The sequence below is a fragment of the Myiozetetes cayanensis genome, unplaced genomic scaffold, assembly GCF_022539395.1.
Source record: "Myiozetetes cayanensis isolate MyiCay16 unplaced genomic scaffold, myiCay2020 scf7, whole genome shotgun sequence".
NCBI classification, from domain to species: Eukaryota; Metazoa; Chordata; class Aves; order Passeriformes; family Tyrannidae; genus Myiozetetes; species Myiozetetes cayanensis.
Window position 1 is genome coordinate 15,601,903 of NW_026087964.1, and position 14,870 is coordinate 15,616,772.

Here is a 14,870-nt window from a genome sequence, read left to right on the forward strand (position 1 = left end):
AAGAAACTTGGTGACCATTCAGGTATAATGATACATAACTTGTAATTAGGATTTCTAATGGTACATATTTATGTTGTGTAATAACCACCGTAGGAATAGAATTATGATATATTTTTAGTTTCCTCCCGTGCACATTTTTGTTATCCATCAATCTTTTCAGGATGTAAAGAAAGGAGAAATAGAAATACTCAGTATAGAAAGAAATTCCATAACAGTAAAAACCACTGAAAACCTACACAAGAAAAGTGTTGCAGTCTGTGTCATCTCTGACAGGTAACCTTGGAATGACTGAACTGACTCTTTTTTCAACATATCAGTCAAATATGAAAGTTTGAAATAGCAACAGTCACAGCTTGTGCAATGTCTGTTATTTAGTACAAAACCATACATGTAATGTGTTTCTTGCACTTTCATGTGTCTTAACATCAGACAAATTAAAAAGCCTCTTAGTCTTTTCTTCTGTGTAGTAGTTGAGGATAGTTTATGTCCTTCAGATTGGGTACACATCTCTACATCAGTTCATGAACATATGGAAAGAGTGAACCAGATAAACCATTAAATGAAATGCATGCGATACTTTTTTTTTTTCCAATTTTTGTGTCTAGTCTGTATATCTGAGTTTTGTGGTGTGACTGAAAATCTGACATCCTGGATGCAGTTGCTGCTTTGGTTCATAGGAGTGTACATACTGGACTGTGCCTGCTAGTCATCAGTAATGGATGAATAAGGAAAGAATATGAAAGACAGGGTAAATATAGACTGGTCTGGGTTTTTTCCTTGTGATATATTTTTGCTGCTGGTAGAACATGGTTTAGGTTTTCCTGAGAACAAGGTTGTAAAATAGGTGTCACTATAGTTAATGGAGTTCTGTAACAGACTTCTGTTCAATACACTTCTGCTTTCAGCCTCCACGATATACTCTAGCAATATGTTTCACAACTTAGTTTTAACAATACTTGCAGAGCAAGGAGAAAAAAAAAATCTGAAATTAAATTTTCAGATATTAGAAATATTTTCCGTTTGCTGTGTTTGTGAGACAGAAAGAATAACCATCTCGTTTTCACATTTTGCATACTTTTTGTTAGGCTGTTATGTCACTGCATCAGTTGAGCACTTTTCTCTCATGCTCTGACTCTCACTGAAGGGTGGGGTTTTTAGCCAATTGCATATGAAAACTATTGATTATCCATACTGACTTCTGTGGTATCTTTTTTATCTTGAGATAACTTTTTTCCACTGCTTCAAGTTTTTTGAATTGTGGGGGTGTGGCAGAATAATGCCATGACATGGTGATTGACATTTCCTATTCTGTTCATAATAATTTTTAAATTCTAACTTCTTTGACTACTGCTGTTTGACTAGGGAGGTGAATATTTATGGGATCTTTGAAATGATTTTGAGATGGTAGAGGAAAGTGCTGATCATTGACACGAGAACTGGGGTACATAACCATCAGTTATCTGTTGTGATAACATTATTGAGGAAAAATAGCTGAATTTAATTTAGAAACATTAAAAATGGGACTTGAAGTATCAAGATGCAATGTCCTCCTATTCTACCTCTCCCTCTAATGTATGTTGAAAGAATAGTGAAAGATCTACCCAATTTACTTTACATCATCTCTTTGGAAGGTTCATGTTGCTAAGGGTAGCATTTATATGTGTTCACAAGTTGATTGCAGTGACGTTATTAACTTTATTTCGGATGGAGGAGGCTAGGAAAGCTGGTGTTTGATTAGAAGGGTACTGCACTGAGTGTCAGAGCAGAGTTTACCCTGTGCATCTCCAGAGCTTTAGCTCTGTCTCTGAAGAATGGGGATTTTGGTACTTCTCTCCTGTGTTGTATATTCAGAATTTGACTAAGGAAAAAGTTTATTTCCTAAGTAAGTGCAACTGTGTTGTGTAGATGCTTCGTTAATAAAACTCCTTTTAACAATAAGCATATGTGCAAGGGGAATGTATCTCCTGCGTTCAAGAGTTCTGCAGAGGTGCGTGTTGCCTTAGGGCTGTGTAAGGTTTTGTCTGTAAGGGGTTTTTTGGTGTTCTGATGTACTTGGGCGTCGCGGTTGAGGTGGGAAAGTGACACGGTTTCAGGATACCAACTTGCTTTATTGCAGCAGTACAGCTACCTTTATAGAGTTCTGGGTGACACGTACACACAGCATTGGTTTACCACTAACATAACAACTTATGGTTGGACACACAGCCACATGTCTTAACACAATAGGTTATCATTCCTAACAGGAAACCCATTCTGTGTCACAGTCCTACTGTCCGTGGTTAACCCTCTGCCAGGTGTAAGAAGTTCCATCTTCGGTATCTCAGTTTACAGAGCCCAGAACCAGCTGGGCTCCCCCACACTTGGGTCCATATGTTGGGTTGGATCCGTTGGCCACGGTACAAGGAAGTGTGGTGTGCATAGTGCCTTCTATGCTCCAAAATAAGTAACTCTTAATGTTTTTTTTGTGGTGAATCGAGGTGCACAGAGGGATTGAAACCAAGACTGTAGTTCTGCTCAAAAGCAGGGAGCTAATCCATAGGGATGTTGTTTGTCTGTAGAGTATTGCTTAAAGGTAATCTGTTGTCTAGTCAGTGAGTCACAGACGGTCGAACCTCTGCCAGACAGAATGATCCTGGGTCTTCAGGGGAGAGCTGCAACTACACAGATGGTACTGGGGAGGTGGGATACACACACCTACTCACACTGTTATCCAGGGAAAATCTGAGGCACAGGGTGTGCTCAGGAGATGAAGCTAGGCATATCCTGAAAAGATAAGTGTTAGAAGCAGCAAAGCTTTGGATGTAACTTCCTCGCTGCCAAACTACAAAGCTGTTTGGGGTTTCTAGTTACCTTTCTGCATTACAAATACGACAGTGCAGTGATACACACCATAGAGAGAAACATAAATGAAGTTTGCGTCCAGTACACCTCAGAATTTAAAATACATAAAAACAAATCTTGCAGCAAGAGTTTTGGTTTCATTGTTTCATTTAAAGTCAAAATAAAGTCAGAAGTGAACAGTATACTGACAACAATAAAGTAAAACATGAAAGGAACTTCTGTCTGGTTGGAAAAATAAATTTTTATTTCATTGTTTAAGCTGAAAAATAATAATTTGGCTTCATGTTGTTTATTCAATTCCTCTGTGTAGAGTGGACTGCCAGTACTTTAGAAGATTAATTTCCCAAGTCTTGAAAAATAAATTTAAAATTTTCTGAATGTTACCACTGTCTTTTCAGGACAGTGCTATTTTGCTCAACTATAGAAATGGTAATAGTTATGTAATTATACATTTGTATATTTCTAGAATTACTGAAATTAAATTGGAATGTATGAAATCATTCCACCACCAGTTGCTGTAGAGTCCAGGACAGATCCACTGCACGGACAGGGGTATTTCTGTTCACGTTAATTAATGATCAAGTTCTTGTTCTCCTACAGAGCCTCCAACACTGTTGTAGGGAAATAGTAGGAGACAGTTCTTTTCCCTATCCAGGGATCATAAAGGGAAAGATATGCCCACATAAAAAACAGTTTGGCAAATCATAGAGATATTTATGAACACTGGCACCAAAAGCACAGCCTCTTAGGTGTCAGTTTATTTTTAGATAGAAAGGTGTTAAGATAAGCCTGCCTTTTTGTTTTGTTTTTGCTTTGTGGGATTTTGTATTCTCTTCTTTTTTCTCTCTTTGTCATCATTTTAGCTTGTGGTTATACTTCCTTACCTGGTTGAGCAGATGTATGTTGCTGGGTACAATCTTCCTTTTTGAGATCTTTTACCTAACCATTTTGGCTTAATCTGAGGATGTTTTTGATAATAAAAATGTTTCTCCAGTGTGTATATTTGGTTTCTTATGTAAATAAGAATGTTATTTCTCTCTCAAGAACAGTGTTAAAGCATTGAAGGAAGTACAGCTGTCTCAAAACACTTTATGGCTAAAAAACATTGAGTGTATAGCAGGCTATTTATGGATCAAGCTTAGCTGCATTCCATAGGAATGGATTCCACAGGAAATAGATTTTTCCTATAATTCTGTACTGGCATTTAGGAAATACATTGTCATCCTTTTTGTAAGAAGTCATGAAGGAAAAACAGATTTTTGTGAAATTGTCGTGACGGGAAGCATTCAGTGTGATTTGTCAGCTCAGAGATATGTCTGTTAGTTTCTGTATGTTGATAATAACTGCTTGTTGTTGGCACTTCTATGGTCAGTTCTATGGCAAATATCTCCTGGTTTTTTACATTCCTGTGGTATCTGAACTTTTCAAAAACGATTCTGAGGGAAACTGTGAATTAACAAAGAAAATGATGTACTGTTCCAAATAAAACCCTCTGCTGTTGTAGGGAAAGCTGTTGTGAGGAGGTGGTTGATATTTTGATAGTGATCTATCTAGGAAATTACAAAGAAAAGACACCAAATTCCAATACAATTTCAAAAATTGTAAAATTGGGATTGTATCTCACTGTAAAATTATTACTAAATCCTTTTGTTTTAAATTAGTAATTTCTTCTTTTTTCAGGAAATTTGGAGAGCGACCTCAACCGAAACGGCTCACCAGGTAAGCGTTAAAGAAACTCTGTATTTAACAATTTGCTGAAGTTATCCTTTTCATTCTCAGAAGAATTTGTAAGTTAAAAATTTGTGGCTTAATAATCCTAGAATTATAAATATCAAAGCTTTTCTATTATATTTCTATTCTATTATATATGCAATGAGAAATACAATTTCAAACAGAGTGGCTTGTTTTTAATATGAAATTCAAAAGACATTTTTAGAAATGGTGTTGGCTGTACATCAGTTATTGTAGATTGTTCAGTAGGATGTGAGTCTGCTTAGTTTTAAATCACCAGGAAAGAGCTGATTTTGTTTCTTGTGCCTTCTGAAGTCATGTAAAGTAACACTTTTTGCTTCCAAAATTGAGCACAGTGCTGTCAAGGAGTGATCTTAACCAATTTTTGGTGAAACCCTAACAGTCAGAGTATCAAATAGTACTGTCCTGTCAGTCCATTCTGAAAACTGCTTAGAGTGACTAGAACACAGTGCCTGATTTGCTCCTGATCTGCCTTGGAAGTATTTACACCAGAAGCTGTTAAGTAGTCACCTTTTTTTTCAAACTACTGTAACACAGTCTATGCAAATATTTATTATTCCATGCCACAAACTGAACCCATTATAAATAGCTGCTGGCTTTAAAATCCATGGTTTGCTTGAAAGCAAAAAAGATACACCATTTCTTTTGTAGTTTTTTGTAGTAATAGAGGAAGCCCCTTGTCACTCTGACTTAACCTCTGTTTTGAATGAAATGATGCCTCATGTTAGCACTTGGGACAGGGAGCATTTACATTTTGTTTTATGAATATCGGTCTCATTGCATTTCTGCATAAGTTTCAGGTTAGCTTGTGTCATCGTTAAACTTCATCTTAATGAAAAATTGATCTGTAATGACTTAAAGTTCGAAGAAACATGGCTGTTTCCTGTTGGCCTGCCAGTCTTCAGGGATATTTGAAGATAATATGTTTTAAGGAATGAGCTGCTTTCCATCTTTAGTAGTAACACTTGTTAATATCACCCTGAAGTTGCTCATAGGATTTGTCTTCTGTGATTTAAAAAAGGCAACAAAAATAATGACTATAAGAGTGAAAGGTCTTTTAACTTTTTACCATAGTTTTTTACTGTAAATTCCACGTGCAGGATTTTAGGATACTAGATGTGCTAGGTACTCTTTCCTGTGAGTGCAGGGTAGGCATCTGGGAAGTACTCATCATCATCCTTCAAAGCAGCAGCTTGTAGAGCCTTTCCATGCTGATAGAGGCTGGAAACAAGCAACCTAACTTTTTTCCTAATGAAGTGAAACGAACTGTCACACAGATTTTTAAGACTGATTTATGTAATGCTGTAAAACATTTCTCTGAACCCTTAAAAGCATTTAGTTCAATTATTGGAAAATTACTGTGGATTTTTCTGTGTAAAGACAGTCTGGTTTGGCTAATAATCTATTCACTGTCGTGCAAGCTCCAGCAGAATAACACTTTGTTCATACTGTGCTAGTTGGTTTTAGATGTAAGCTATAAAAGTACTACCTTCATGAAGAGTTTTAAGATTTAATAATGAAAAATAATGTGTAAGAATTGTAATGGTTATGTGTTCTCTTTATCAGTGTGAGGGGTTGGAGGGGAACACCCCTAGTTCTCCCAGGAGCTTGGATTGTTCAAGTCCACTGTAGCAACAGACCAGTAGAAAAGACAAAATTTCATCCTCATAAAATGCTAAATAAAGGTTAGATAGCACCTGGTGGTTTTCTGCATGGGTTGCTGGGTTTGAGTGGTTTGTTTTTTTTTTAGTAGTAGTCAAGTCAAAAGTTCTTAGTATGACAGATGTTCTTAATTTAGTATGACAGTATTCTTGATAGGGTATTTCAAATTGTCAGATTTAAATTTTAAACAAATGCAGCTAATATATATCATAATGAAGTGTGTAATAATAATTTCGCAGTGAATTATGTTTTGTGTTTTAAAATATATTCTTAAACAATAGTTGTAAATAGGTAAGTCTGTGTGCTTTGAGACAGTTCTTCCAGCTGTGCTTTCGTGGATAAACATCAGTTTTAGCAATGTCAAATATGAGTAGATCAAGTTAGTGTTCCAATTTGAAATAGTAATTGAAGTCTTTTGTCTGCTCTTATATCCTGCTGTTTAGACAGAAAATCTGCACACTAACCACTAGACGTTAATCATGTCTCATGCAGCCATGACAAACACAAGATTTGCAAAACAACCTTAGCAAAGCTGGATTGTTTTTGTCCAACCTGACCCCCACTCAATGTACTTGCTTTGCTCTATGAAACTGTATAAGGAGGTTTCTTTTGGAAAAGGTCTTGTCAATAAAATACTGCCTTTTATCTTCCATCATTTTTTTCCACTAGAAATATTTGCTTTTCTAGATCTGTTCAAAGGGAACTCAACAGTTGGTGCCATTAACAAAAAAAACAACAACAAAAAACAACAAAAAAAACCAAACAAACAAACAAACAAAATTTAACCAACCAAGTGAAGAATTCCCTTTGTTTAGGGTTTAATCTTTTCATATGACTTCCTGATAAATTCATAATTTGTTTCTGTAGTTGATGACTTTGAAAATGAGTGCGTTGGTGGGCATTCAACCCGCAGAAACTCCTTCAGGAACTTAAAAGTGTTTCTGCCAGCACTCCGGCACAGCTAATCCCTAGGGTGTTGAATTTGGCATGCTGCTTAATGAACAGTTAGATTATTATGCAGAAGAATGATAGGGTGCATTGTTCTCTCAGTTCTCTCGAGGAATTGCTGTTGGTGTGTTTGGGGTAATTATAGCATTTATATGACGTCTGTCTTTACAGGGATGATGAACAATAGAAAATTTTTAAAAATTAATTTTTTTAACCTTGTATGCAGGAAGTAGAGGTTTTATCTAGAAAACAAGATGAAACAATAAGCTGAAGAATTTAACTTTTCCTTAGTATCTTCACAACTAAAAGAAAGCTTATATATAAACATTGCACTGATTTAGTTGAAAATCTTAAACAATTTGTCAATATCATGAGATACTAAATTGTTCATGAAGAAAATATTGAATTAATAAAGTATGTTCCAGTCAAATATTTGTGGCATCGTACTTTATGTAGTAGGATTCTGAACATGGTGTAGTGATTGGCATTGGTACGATTTGACATAAGTATCTTTTATTTCTGGAAAACATAGTAATTGAAAATTATCACAGACCCCTATTGCTAGTTTCATGCAAGATAGTTTCTTTTTCCTGTGTAATTGTCTTAAACAGTAAGCAAATACATCTTGACTCTGTTAATGATTGCCTTCTTGTTTTTTCAGGTGTTTGGGTTTAGGGTTTTTCTCCTAAAACTGTCTTTCAGTGCTTCTAATTATAAACAAAACCAGAAGAACTTTCAAAGCTTATATTGTCTTTTAATTTTTAGGGAAGCAATGCGAAACTACCTGAAGGAGCGAGGTGACCAAACAGTGCTAATACTCCATGCAAAAGTTGCGCAGAAATCATATGGAAATGAAAAAAGGTAAGTCTTTATGCTGTCCTGAATTGCCTCTACAGCTGCCAGCCAGGGAAACTGGTGTGTAGTCTGGTGCATAATTTGCAGAATTCTTCAGAATGCAGTGTGGTCTGAAGAAACACGAAACAAAACACTTTCTCATAAATCATTTAATTATGTAACGAGTGCTGCAAACCTGTGGCATTCAATGCGGTGATGCCCGTTTCTACCAACAGGTTCCCTATCTGTGGGTGAAGCTTTTCTCCCATTGAAGTAAAATGGCTTTCATTTTAAACTTTCCATTGTAATTCTGGGGTAAATGAGGTGATCCACAGTGACTGTTTGTAGAGGAGTGTTTTCCTGAAGAATTCCAGAGGTGCTTTTTGTGCAGTCTTTTCTTGTAGTCTGTGTGATATTTTTATTACATGACTAGCACAAACAAATAGGATGGTCCTTCATATGCAAGTTTATAGTCCTCTTTTGATGAAATAGAATGTCCTTTAATTATGAGTGATACTTTTCTACATTTTACATTTCACTGAAGTAGTGCAATATTTGGTTATTTTTCAGATGCTTTGTATTATTATTATTTGTTCACCACTCGAAAGACCACATATTCAATACATTAATTGTTTTGAAGTTTTAACCTTTCTTTTGTTACTGTTGTGTAAGTCCTGTTACATCATGTTTTTACAGCTTTCTGACATTAGAGGTTTAAGATATTTATATATGACAGTGTTAGAAAAACAGGAATGTTAGAATTAAATCAGCAGATTTCTCAGTGTATTGCTACTTATCTAAGTCACACTTTCTGATGACTTTGTGAATCACAGAAATACAGGCTGTATTTTCAACTGTTCTTCAGTATTCTGTGCCTGAGTATTTGTCATTCAATATGTGCTGCATTTTCTGTTAGCCAGTGTCGCAAGTCCTTTCTTTCAAGCAGTGTCCAGCTCCATGGAATTGTTTACTCAAAGTGCTTTTTGGATCTTTGTGAAATTCTTGATGTGACTCAAGTAGGAAGTCAGTGAAAAAGGAGGAAGCTCACAAAAGCCGACAAGTGTGCTGTGTACCTGCTGTATAACTGCACAGCCCTCTTGCTCTCTGCCAGGTTTAAATGCAAAGGGCTTGCAGAGCCAGGCTGTACTATCAGTAAATTATAACTTTGACCCTTAGCAGCAAACTCAACAGCCAGAAAGATTTATCCTGACAATATAGGGACCTCAGATTGTATTGTCGTTCAAGAGTTGCATAGTTAACTTATCACCTCAGATGAGTTAAGCATATTACTCCCCAAAAATGAGGGGTGTGCCTGCAGATAAGAAAGTGATTTTCTAAACAGTGTATCTGTAACTTTGTTCTCTTGAGACCACAGCAGCTCATAAGGGTAGGAACATTTTTCAAAGCTGTCCTGTGTGTCATTATTCTGGAGAACAAATTACATCAAAAGTGGGATGAAAATAAAAAGATAAAGTATTTAATTTTGATTGTTAAAAGTTTCATTACTGTTTGGAAAACTTACATAACTGTTCTGAAGTATCCAGGGCAAAGATTCAAATTTTTATTCGGTAACAGTTTGTGAAAGTGCCTGTGAGCATTTCACAGTATTGCCTTAGATTCCTGTTGCCTTGAATACATGTGCATACTTCACTTGGTGCTGTAAAGTCACTGTGGCACATACGTTACCTAAGTACTAATAATGTTTGGCAAACTGGTCATTGTCTTCTCACTGCTTGAAACAACTGCTGACTGAAACTAGGCATTCTTTCACCATTTTTTTTTTTTTGAGGTGCAGTTCAGTGTCCTGTCTCAGCACAGCTGCATTTGTTCAAGAAAGGTATCTCAGATTCACCTCTTTAAAAATGGAAGCATGTCAAATGAGAATTTCAGAGCTTGGCAAAAGATGACCCGAATGCTTGGATGTTGGTTATCAAATAGTACAGTGGTGAAATGATGGCTGTTCTGATATGGGTATGAAATGAAAGTGTGAAATCAGTCACACAATGGTTCAGGTTGGAAGGGACCACAGTGGGTCATCTGGTCTAACCCTCCCTTCTCAAGCAGAGTCATCCCAGAGGACGTGGCAGATGATTGTGCCCAGACAGTTCTTGAATATCTCCAGGGAGGGAGACTCCACAACCTCTCTGGGCAGGCTGTTCCAGTGCACAGTCACCTGCACAGTAAAGAAGTTCTTCCTCGTATTCAGGTGGAACTTCCTGTGCATCAGTTTCTGCCCATTGCCTCTTGCCATACATACTAGGGTTTCGTTTCTTCAGTTTAAGTATTTTAGTTTTTCTTAAATTTAAGCGTACCACGTATGCAGTCTCTGGTACTGTTCTGCTGGTTCCCAGGATCAGTCATGATGTCCTGTTGTTATTGGCATAAAGAAAAGTCCCCGTTATTAAATCCTTGGATCTATGTGTGCCCTGAGGTACTTAGTGAAACTTAATGATGAATTAGGGTATTCCTTTTTTCTTCTTTTGAGATGTTTTATTTATAGCAGAATGTGCCTTTTATTTCTTCATATTTCTGGACTGAGCAAAATTAGTAAAGGTTTAACGTTGCTTTATGCAACTGACCAGTGAAGTTTTTACCATTTTTACATTCAGTACCATTTCTGAAGTGAGTTGTTTTTGATCTTCAAAGAGTAAGGTAGTTTGTAGTATTTTTTGTATTCAAGAATTCATGTTACAAAAGGAATTATTTCTTAAATTTGACATCTATTTCAAATAAATATAGAACCTAAAAAAACCTAAACAAACTGGAACAAGAGGTGGAAGTCTTTAAATCTTATTTGTTGCAAGGTCATGGAAAATACTTTCCATTAATAAACTTTGCATGGCATAATAACTACCTTTCAGTGTTTTGATGAGGCTTAGTAGATGATGAAATACTCTGTTGAAAACACTGTGCTGCAGACGGTGCAGATCTCACGTAGTGTGGCCTGGTTGAAATAGTTATCATAGAAATACAATTCCAGGTTGTTGTCCCGTGGATGGAGACTTTCTAAGTTAGTCTGAGAATTCTTCATACTTGTCTGTAGGTAACAGTAATGAAAGGAGACTTTTTTCCTCTTTGAGTTGACTCTTCCTATTAGCCTTGCACTTCCCAAAGTTAATGTTTTTTGGTTAAAGAAGCTAGGCGGTAAGAAGCTCAGGGATGGGCTTTAGCTGAATTTAAGACTTTATGCCTCGTGATTCCTGTTGGATGACTGTCATCTTGCAGAGACATTCAGCTGATAGAGACTTAGGTGATATTTACTCCTGACGAGTGTGGGTATTTGGTCTGTGCTTGTATTTTTTTCCGTATTTACCATTAACTGAGACCTCTCTCTTCAGAGTCTAAACAGTGTGAACATATAGCAGTTTAAAGGACTGAAGTGTTTTGGATTCCGAGACATAATTCATATAAAGACTGTGAGCCTGACTGGTGTATTTGTATTACGTGCTGTTCTGAGTTTAAACGTTACCACTGCTGATTAGCATGAGAATGCTCTGGGTACATCTTCTTTTACAGCTGTTAGTGAAGGAGCTCCAGTAATTTCTGAACCCTGAACTGAGTGTGCCTGCTCTCTGGATCATGGCTAGGCTTCGCGAACGAAGATTTGCAGGCATCTAATGATTTTTTGTTTGTTTGTTGTTATATTGAATTCCTTAGTGGATGTTGTTAGCTCTTTAGCTCCTAAGAAAAGGGAGTCTCAGAACAATGTGGGTAATTGACAAACACACCTCCTGCTTGACCGGTTTGGAATTGACAGGCACAAAGGAAAAACTTCCCTTCTAATGTCACTCTGAATTATAAAAAAACCCTAGCTGGTAGAAACCTCTGAATTCTCCTGAAGGCAAATACTTCTGTAAGATGAACACGGATGACTTGGAGGATTTGAAAAAGCAAACCTTTGTGAACAGAAGCCTGTGGTTTGAGGAGAGCATTGAGTGCATCAGAGCTAGGTAGCAATAACATGAGCTGATAGAATTTGTTTTACTTTCTACCCCTTGCTTCCTGGCAAGTTAGGGTAGCTTCTCTACTTGAAATACCATATTTTCTCTGTGTTGGTTGGCCTGAAGGAGTATTGTGTTCTCCTTTGGTGATTGTCTGATTTAACACAATATTCCAGGTACTGCCAAAGTTCAAACCTGGTTCTCTTTGTGTTATTGCAGTCAAGACTCAGAAACCACTAGAAATGATTCTGTTCTTCCCTTAACCTCGCTTGGAATAAAGGGGAGCATCCTTAGACAAATCTCAGCTTGTTTTTTTTTGCCATGGAAAAATAGTTGGTTTGCAGTTGGTCTGATGGAACAGATCTGTCAGAACAGTTGAGTAACAGCTTGTTTCTGTTTGCTGTACTGAGTTACTAAACCTGGAGTCTAACAGGAGGTTGGTCTTTCCTCACTTGAACGGCCCATGAAATTATAGTGTAAGAAGATACTATGGGGGTGCCCTTTACTTTTTGGAGGTTGATCCTCTGACCTTTTCTAGATAGTATCAGTTCCACTGTTAGCTTCATTTAAAACTGCGCATGGTTTTAATTACACTGATCACAAATATTTAAAGATGCATAGAAGGAGCATCACAGAGAGCCTCTTCTGAGGAGTCAGGAGTCCGTAACAGATTGTTGTAGGGATATGGTAAATACATGAAGCATTTGCAGAGACCTGGTATCCCAATCTGTTACCCTGGTTCAGTCACTCTGGTTTATATCAGCAAGTAGGAAACACTGAACCTGCATCTCGTCATGCAGCTCTAACAAATATGGAATAGGTTTTATTCAGGAATGACATACCAGGTTGTTATACTTCCAGTAATGAAATAGCTCACAGAAGGAATCCCTAACAGATATCACGTGTTTTTTAGATCAAGTTGTTAGGTGTTTATCTCAGAGAGGAACACCTTGTGTTGTTTTACTGCACATTCAGCAAGAAAATGCCAACCTGCTCGTGGCATAGAGAAGAGGTGTTAAGAGAATATGCTACAAATGCAGTGAAGAAATTATATCCTATATGATTTTCTACTATTACTTCTTGTACTGAAAATTCTAGACAAGTTCAGAAGAACCAGACACAGCTACCTGTCTCTGCAACAGAATTTTTTTTTTTTTTGCTATTTTTTACTCAGATTAATACTTCAGAAGAATTTTTGCCTCCCACTCAGTGTCACTTTTGTGGTTAAAGAGAGAGGTAGGGTTTGTAAATCAAAGTTCAAAGGAAGAGTATTTTCATTTGTTCCACCAAACATCATCCTACCCTATTTCCATCTGTAGTACTGGAATTTACTTTATATAAATTACCTTACTTATTTTGGGAAGGTGACTTTTCTCTTTTCCTCTTTATAGTTATCTCAAAGCCAGCCTCTCACATGAACATTTACATTCCTATTTACATTGGAAATATTTATGAGAGAACCTGTTTCCAGCAGTTATTTTATACATTTCAAAGAGACTTTCTTTAATTCTCTGTGAAAATTAAAAATATAAAAGTTTACTCACACTATATTGGATAGAAAATTTATAGTTAATCTCTCCTATATGTGAGTTCCTGTAACTGTAAATATGAAGTAAAAAGCCCCAAGACTGTACTTGTCTATGCCTGAAGGGTGAGTAAGAGCCTGTTACATAAGAGACTCCCTTCAAATTGTGAATGTTCACACTCTTCTTTTTCATATTTTTAACTCAACTTAAAATTTTCTCGGCTCCAAAAGTTTGTTTCTTTGTTCAGTAAGTCATAGTTTTCGAGGGGTTTTCTCTGTGTTCAAATTTTAAAAGAGTACTTTAATTATTTTGGCTTGTTTCCTCTTCTTCAGTGGTTACAGCTTGTTTCTTAAAGGTCTTCATTGCCATCTAGTGGCTGTAGATTTTCAAAGGACTTTGTTTAGAATAAAGCTGAAATGAGAAAGGATATGAAAAAAGTTTGGGGTTTTATTTTTCTTGTGTTCTAACCAGTAAGATTAATATGAAAAAGTACATGAGGAAGAAAGGTATATATGTCACATGTGCTTTATGGTGTTATAATACTTGGAATACAAGGGGTTTTTTTTTTCAAAGCATTGCTCTGTGAATAAAGGTTAGTACTTATTTTTAGTTTGTGTATAACTTCTTCATCAGAAATAGGTTGTCAGAAGAAAATTAGTTGGATATGTCTGTTAACACTGAAAAGGTCTTCTATTGTCATTTTGGTTTGAAAATTCAGAAGCTCTGTGGTGTGTTACTTGAAAGCTTCTTCCCCTCAAAATTACATTTCATAAGCTTGGACTTAGTTCATAACCTGCGTTTGAAAAATATTGTTCTTAGAGGACCATGGTCATATTTCCCTAATCTGGGGTGGCAGAGTAGTTTAGGCCTCTGCTTTGCTCTCTACAGTACTTGGGCATGGTCATTGCCCTCACTTGACCCTTTACTCTTATAAGAGTGTGACTCCTGCTTATCCTCTTGCTTCCTTGCACCTCCTCCAATATTTTTTTTTTTTTAATGTTTCCACAGTTGTCTAAGTAGAAACTTTCTCAGAAGCTAAAACTTTTTTCTTTCTTTGGTTTTCTGTTTCCCTAAAAAATACTGAAAGTTGCAGCAACCAGTTGTACTTTTAATATGACCTTTATCATCTTGACCATTGTAATTGCACTGTCTCCCTCACAAACATAAGTCCTCTTAAGGTAATTTTTTTTTTTATTCAGGTAGAGAAGTATTTGAGGGAAATTAGGTCATCTGTTGTGTTTTAAATGAATGCAGTTGAAAAGTAGGAAATGCATTTCTGGTTTTCAAATCAAAAATTTGTAGTAGTAAGGGGAAGATCTAATCAGCATGTGACAGAAAGTCATGGTGTACTTAAATATACCCCTAC

At 36.5% G+C, this 14,870-nt stretch overlaps 1 protein-coding gene across 3 annotated transcripts in view; it reads left to right on the forward strand.

The window, feature by feature from the left end:
- The window catches only part of RBPJ (recombination signal binding protein for immunoglobulin kappa J region), a 143,703-nt gene that overhangs the window by 111,833 nt on the left and 17,000 nt on the right, over positions 1-14,870 (forward strand). For all 3 annotated transcript variants that reach the window (XM_050338684.1, XM_050338686.1, XM_050338685.1), the window contains 2 exons: positions 4,522-4,560; positions 7,969-8,064. In XM_050338684.1, coding sequence (XP_050194641.1) covers positions 4,522-4,560; positions 7,969-8,064 — 135 coding nt within the window. The remainder of the gene's footprint in view (positions 1-4,521; positions 4,561-7,968; positions 8,065-14,870) is intronic.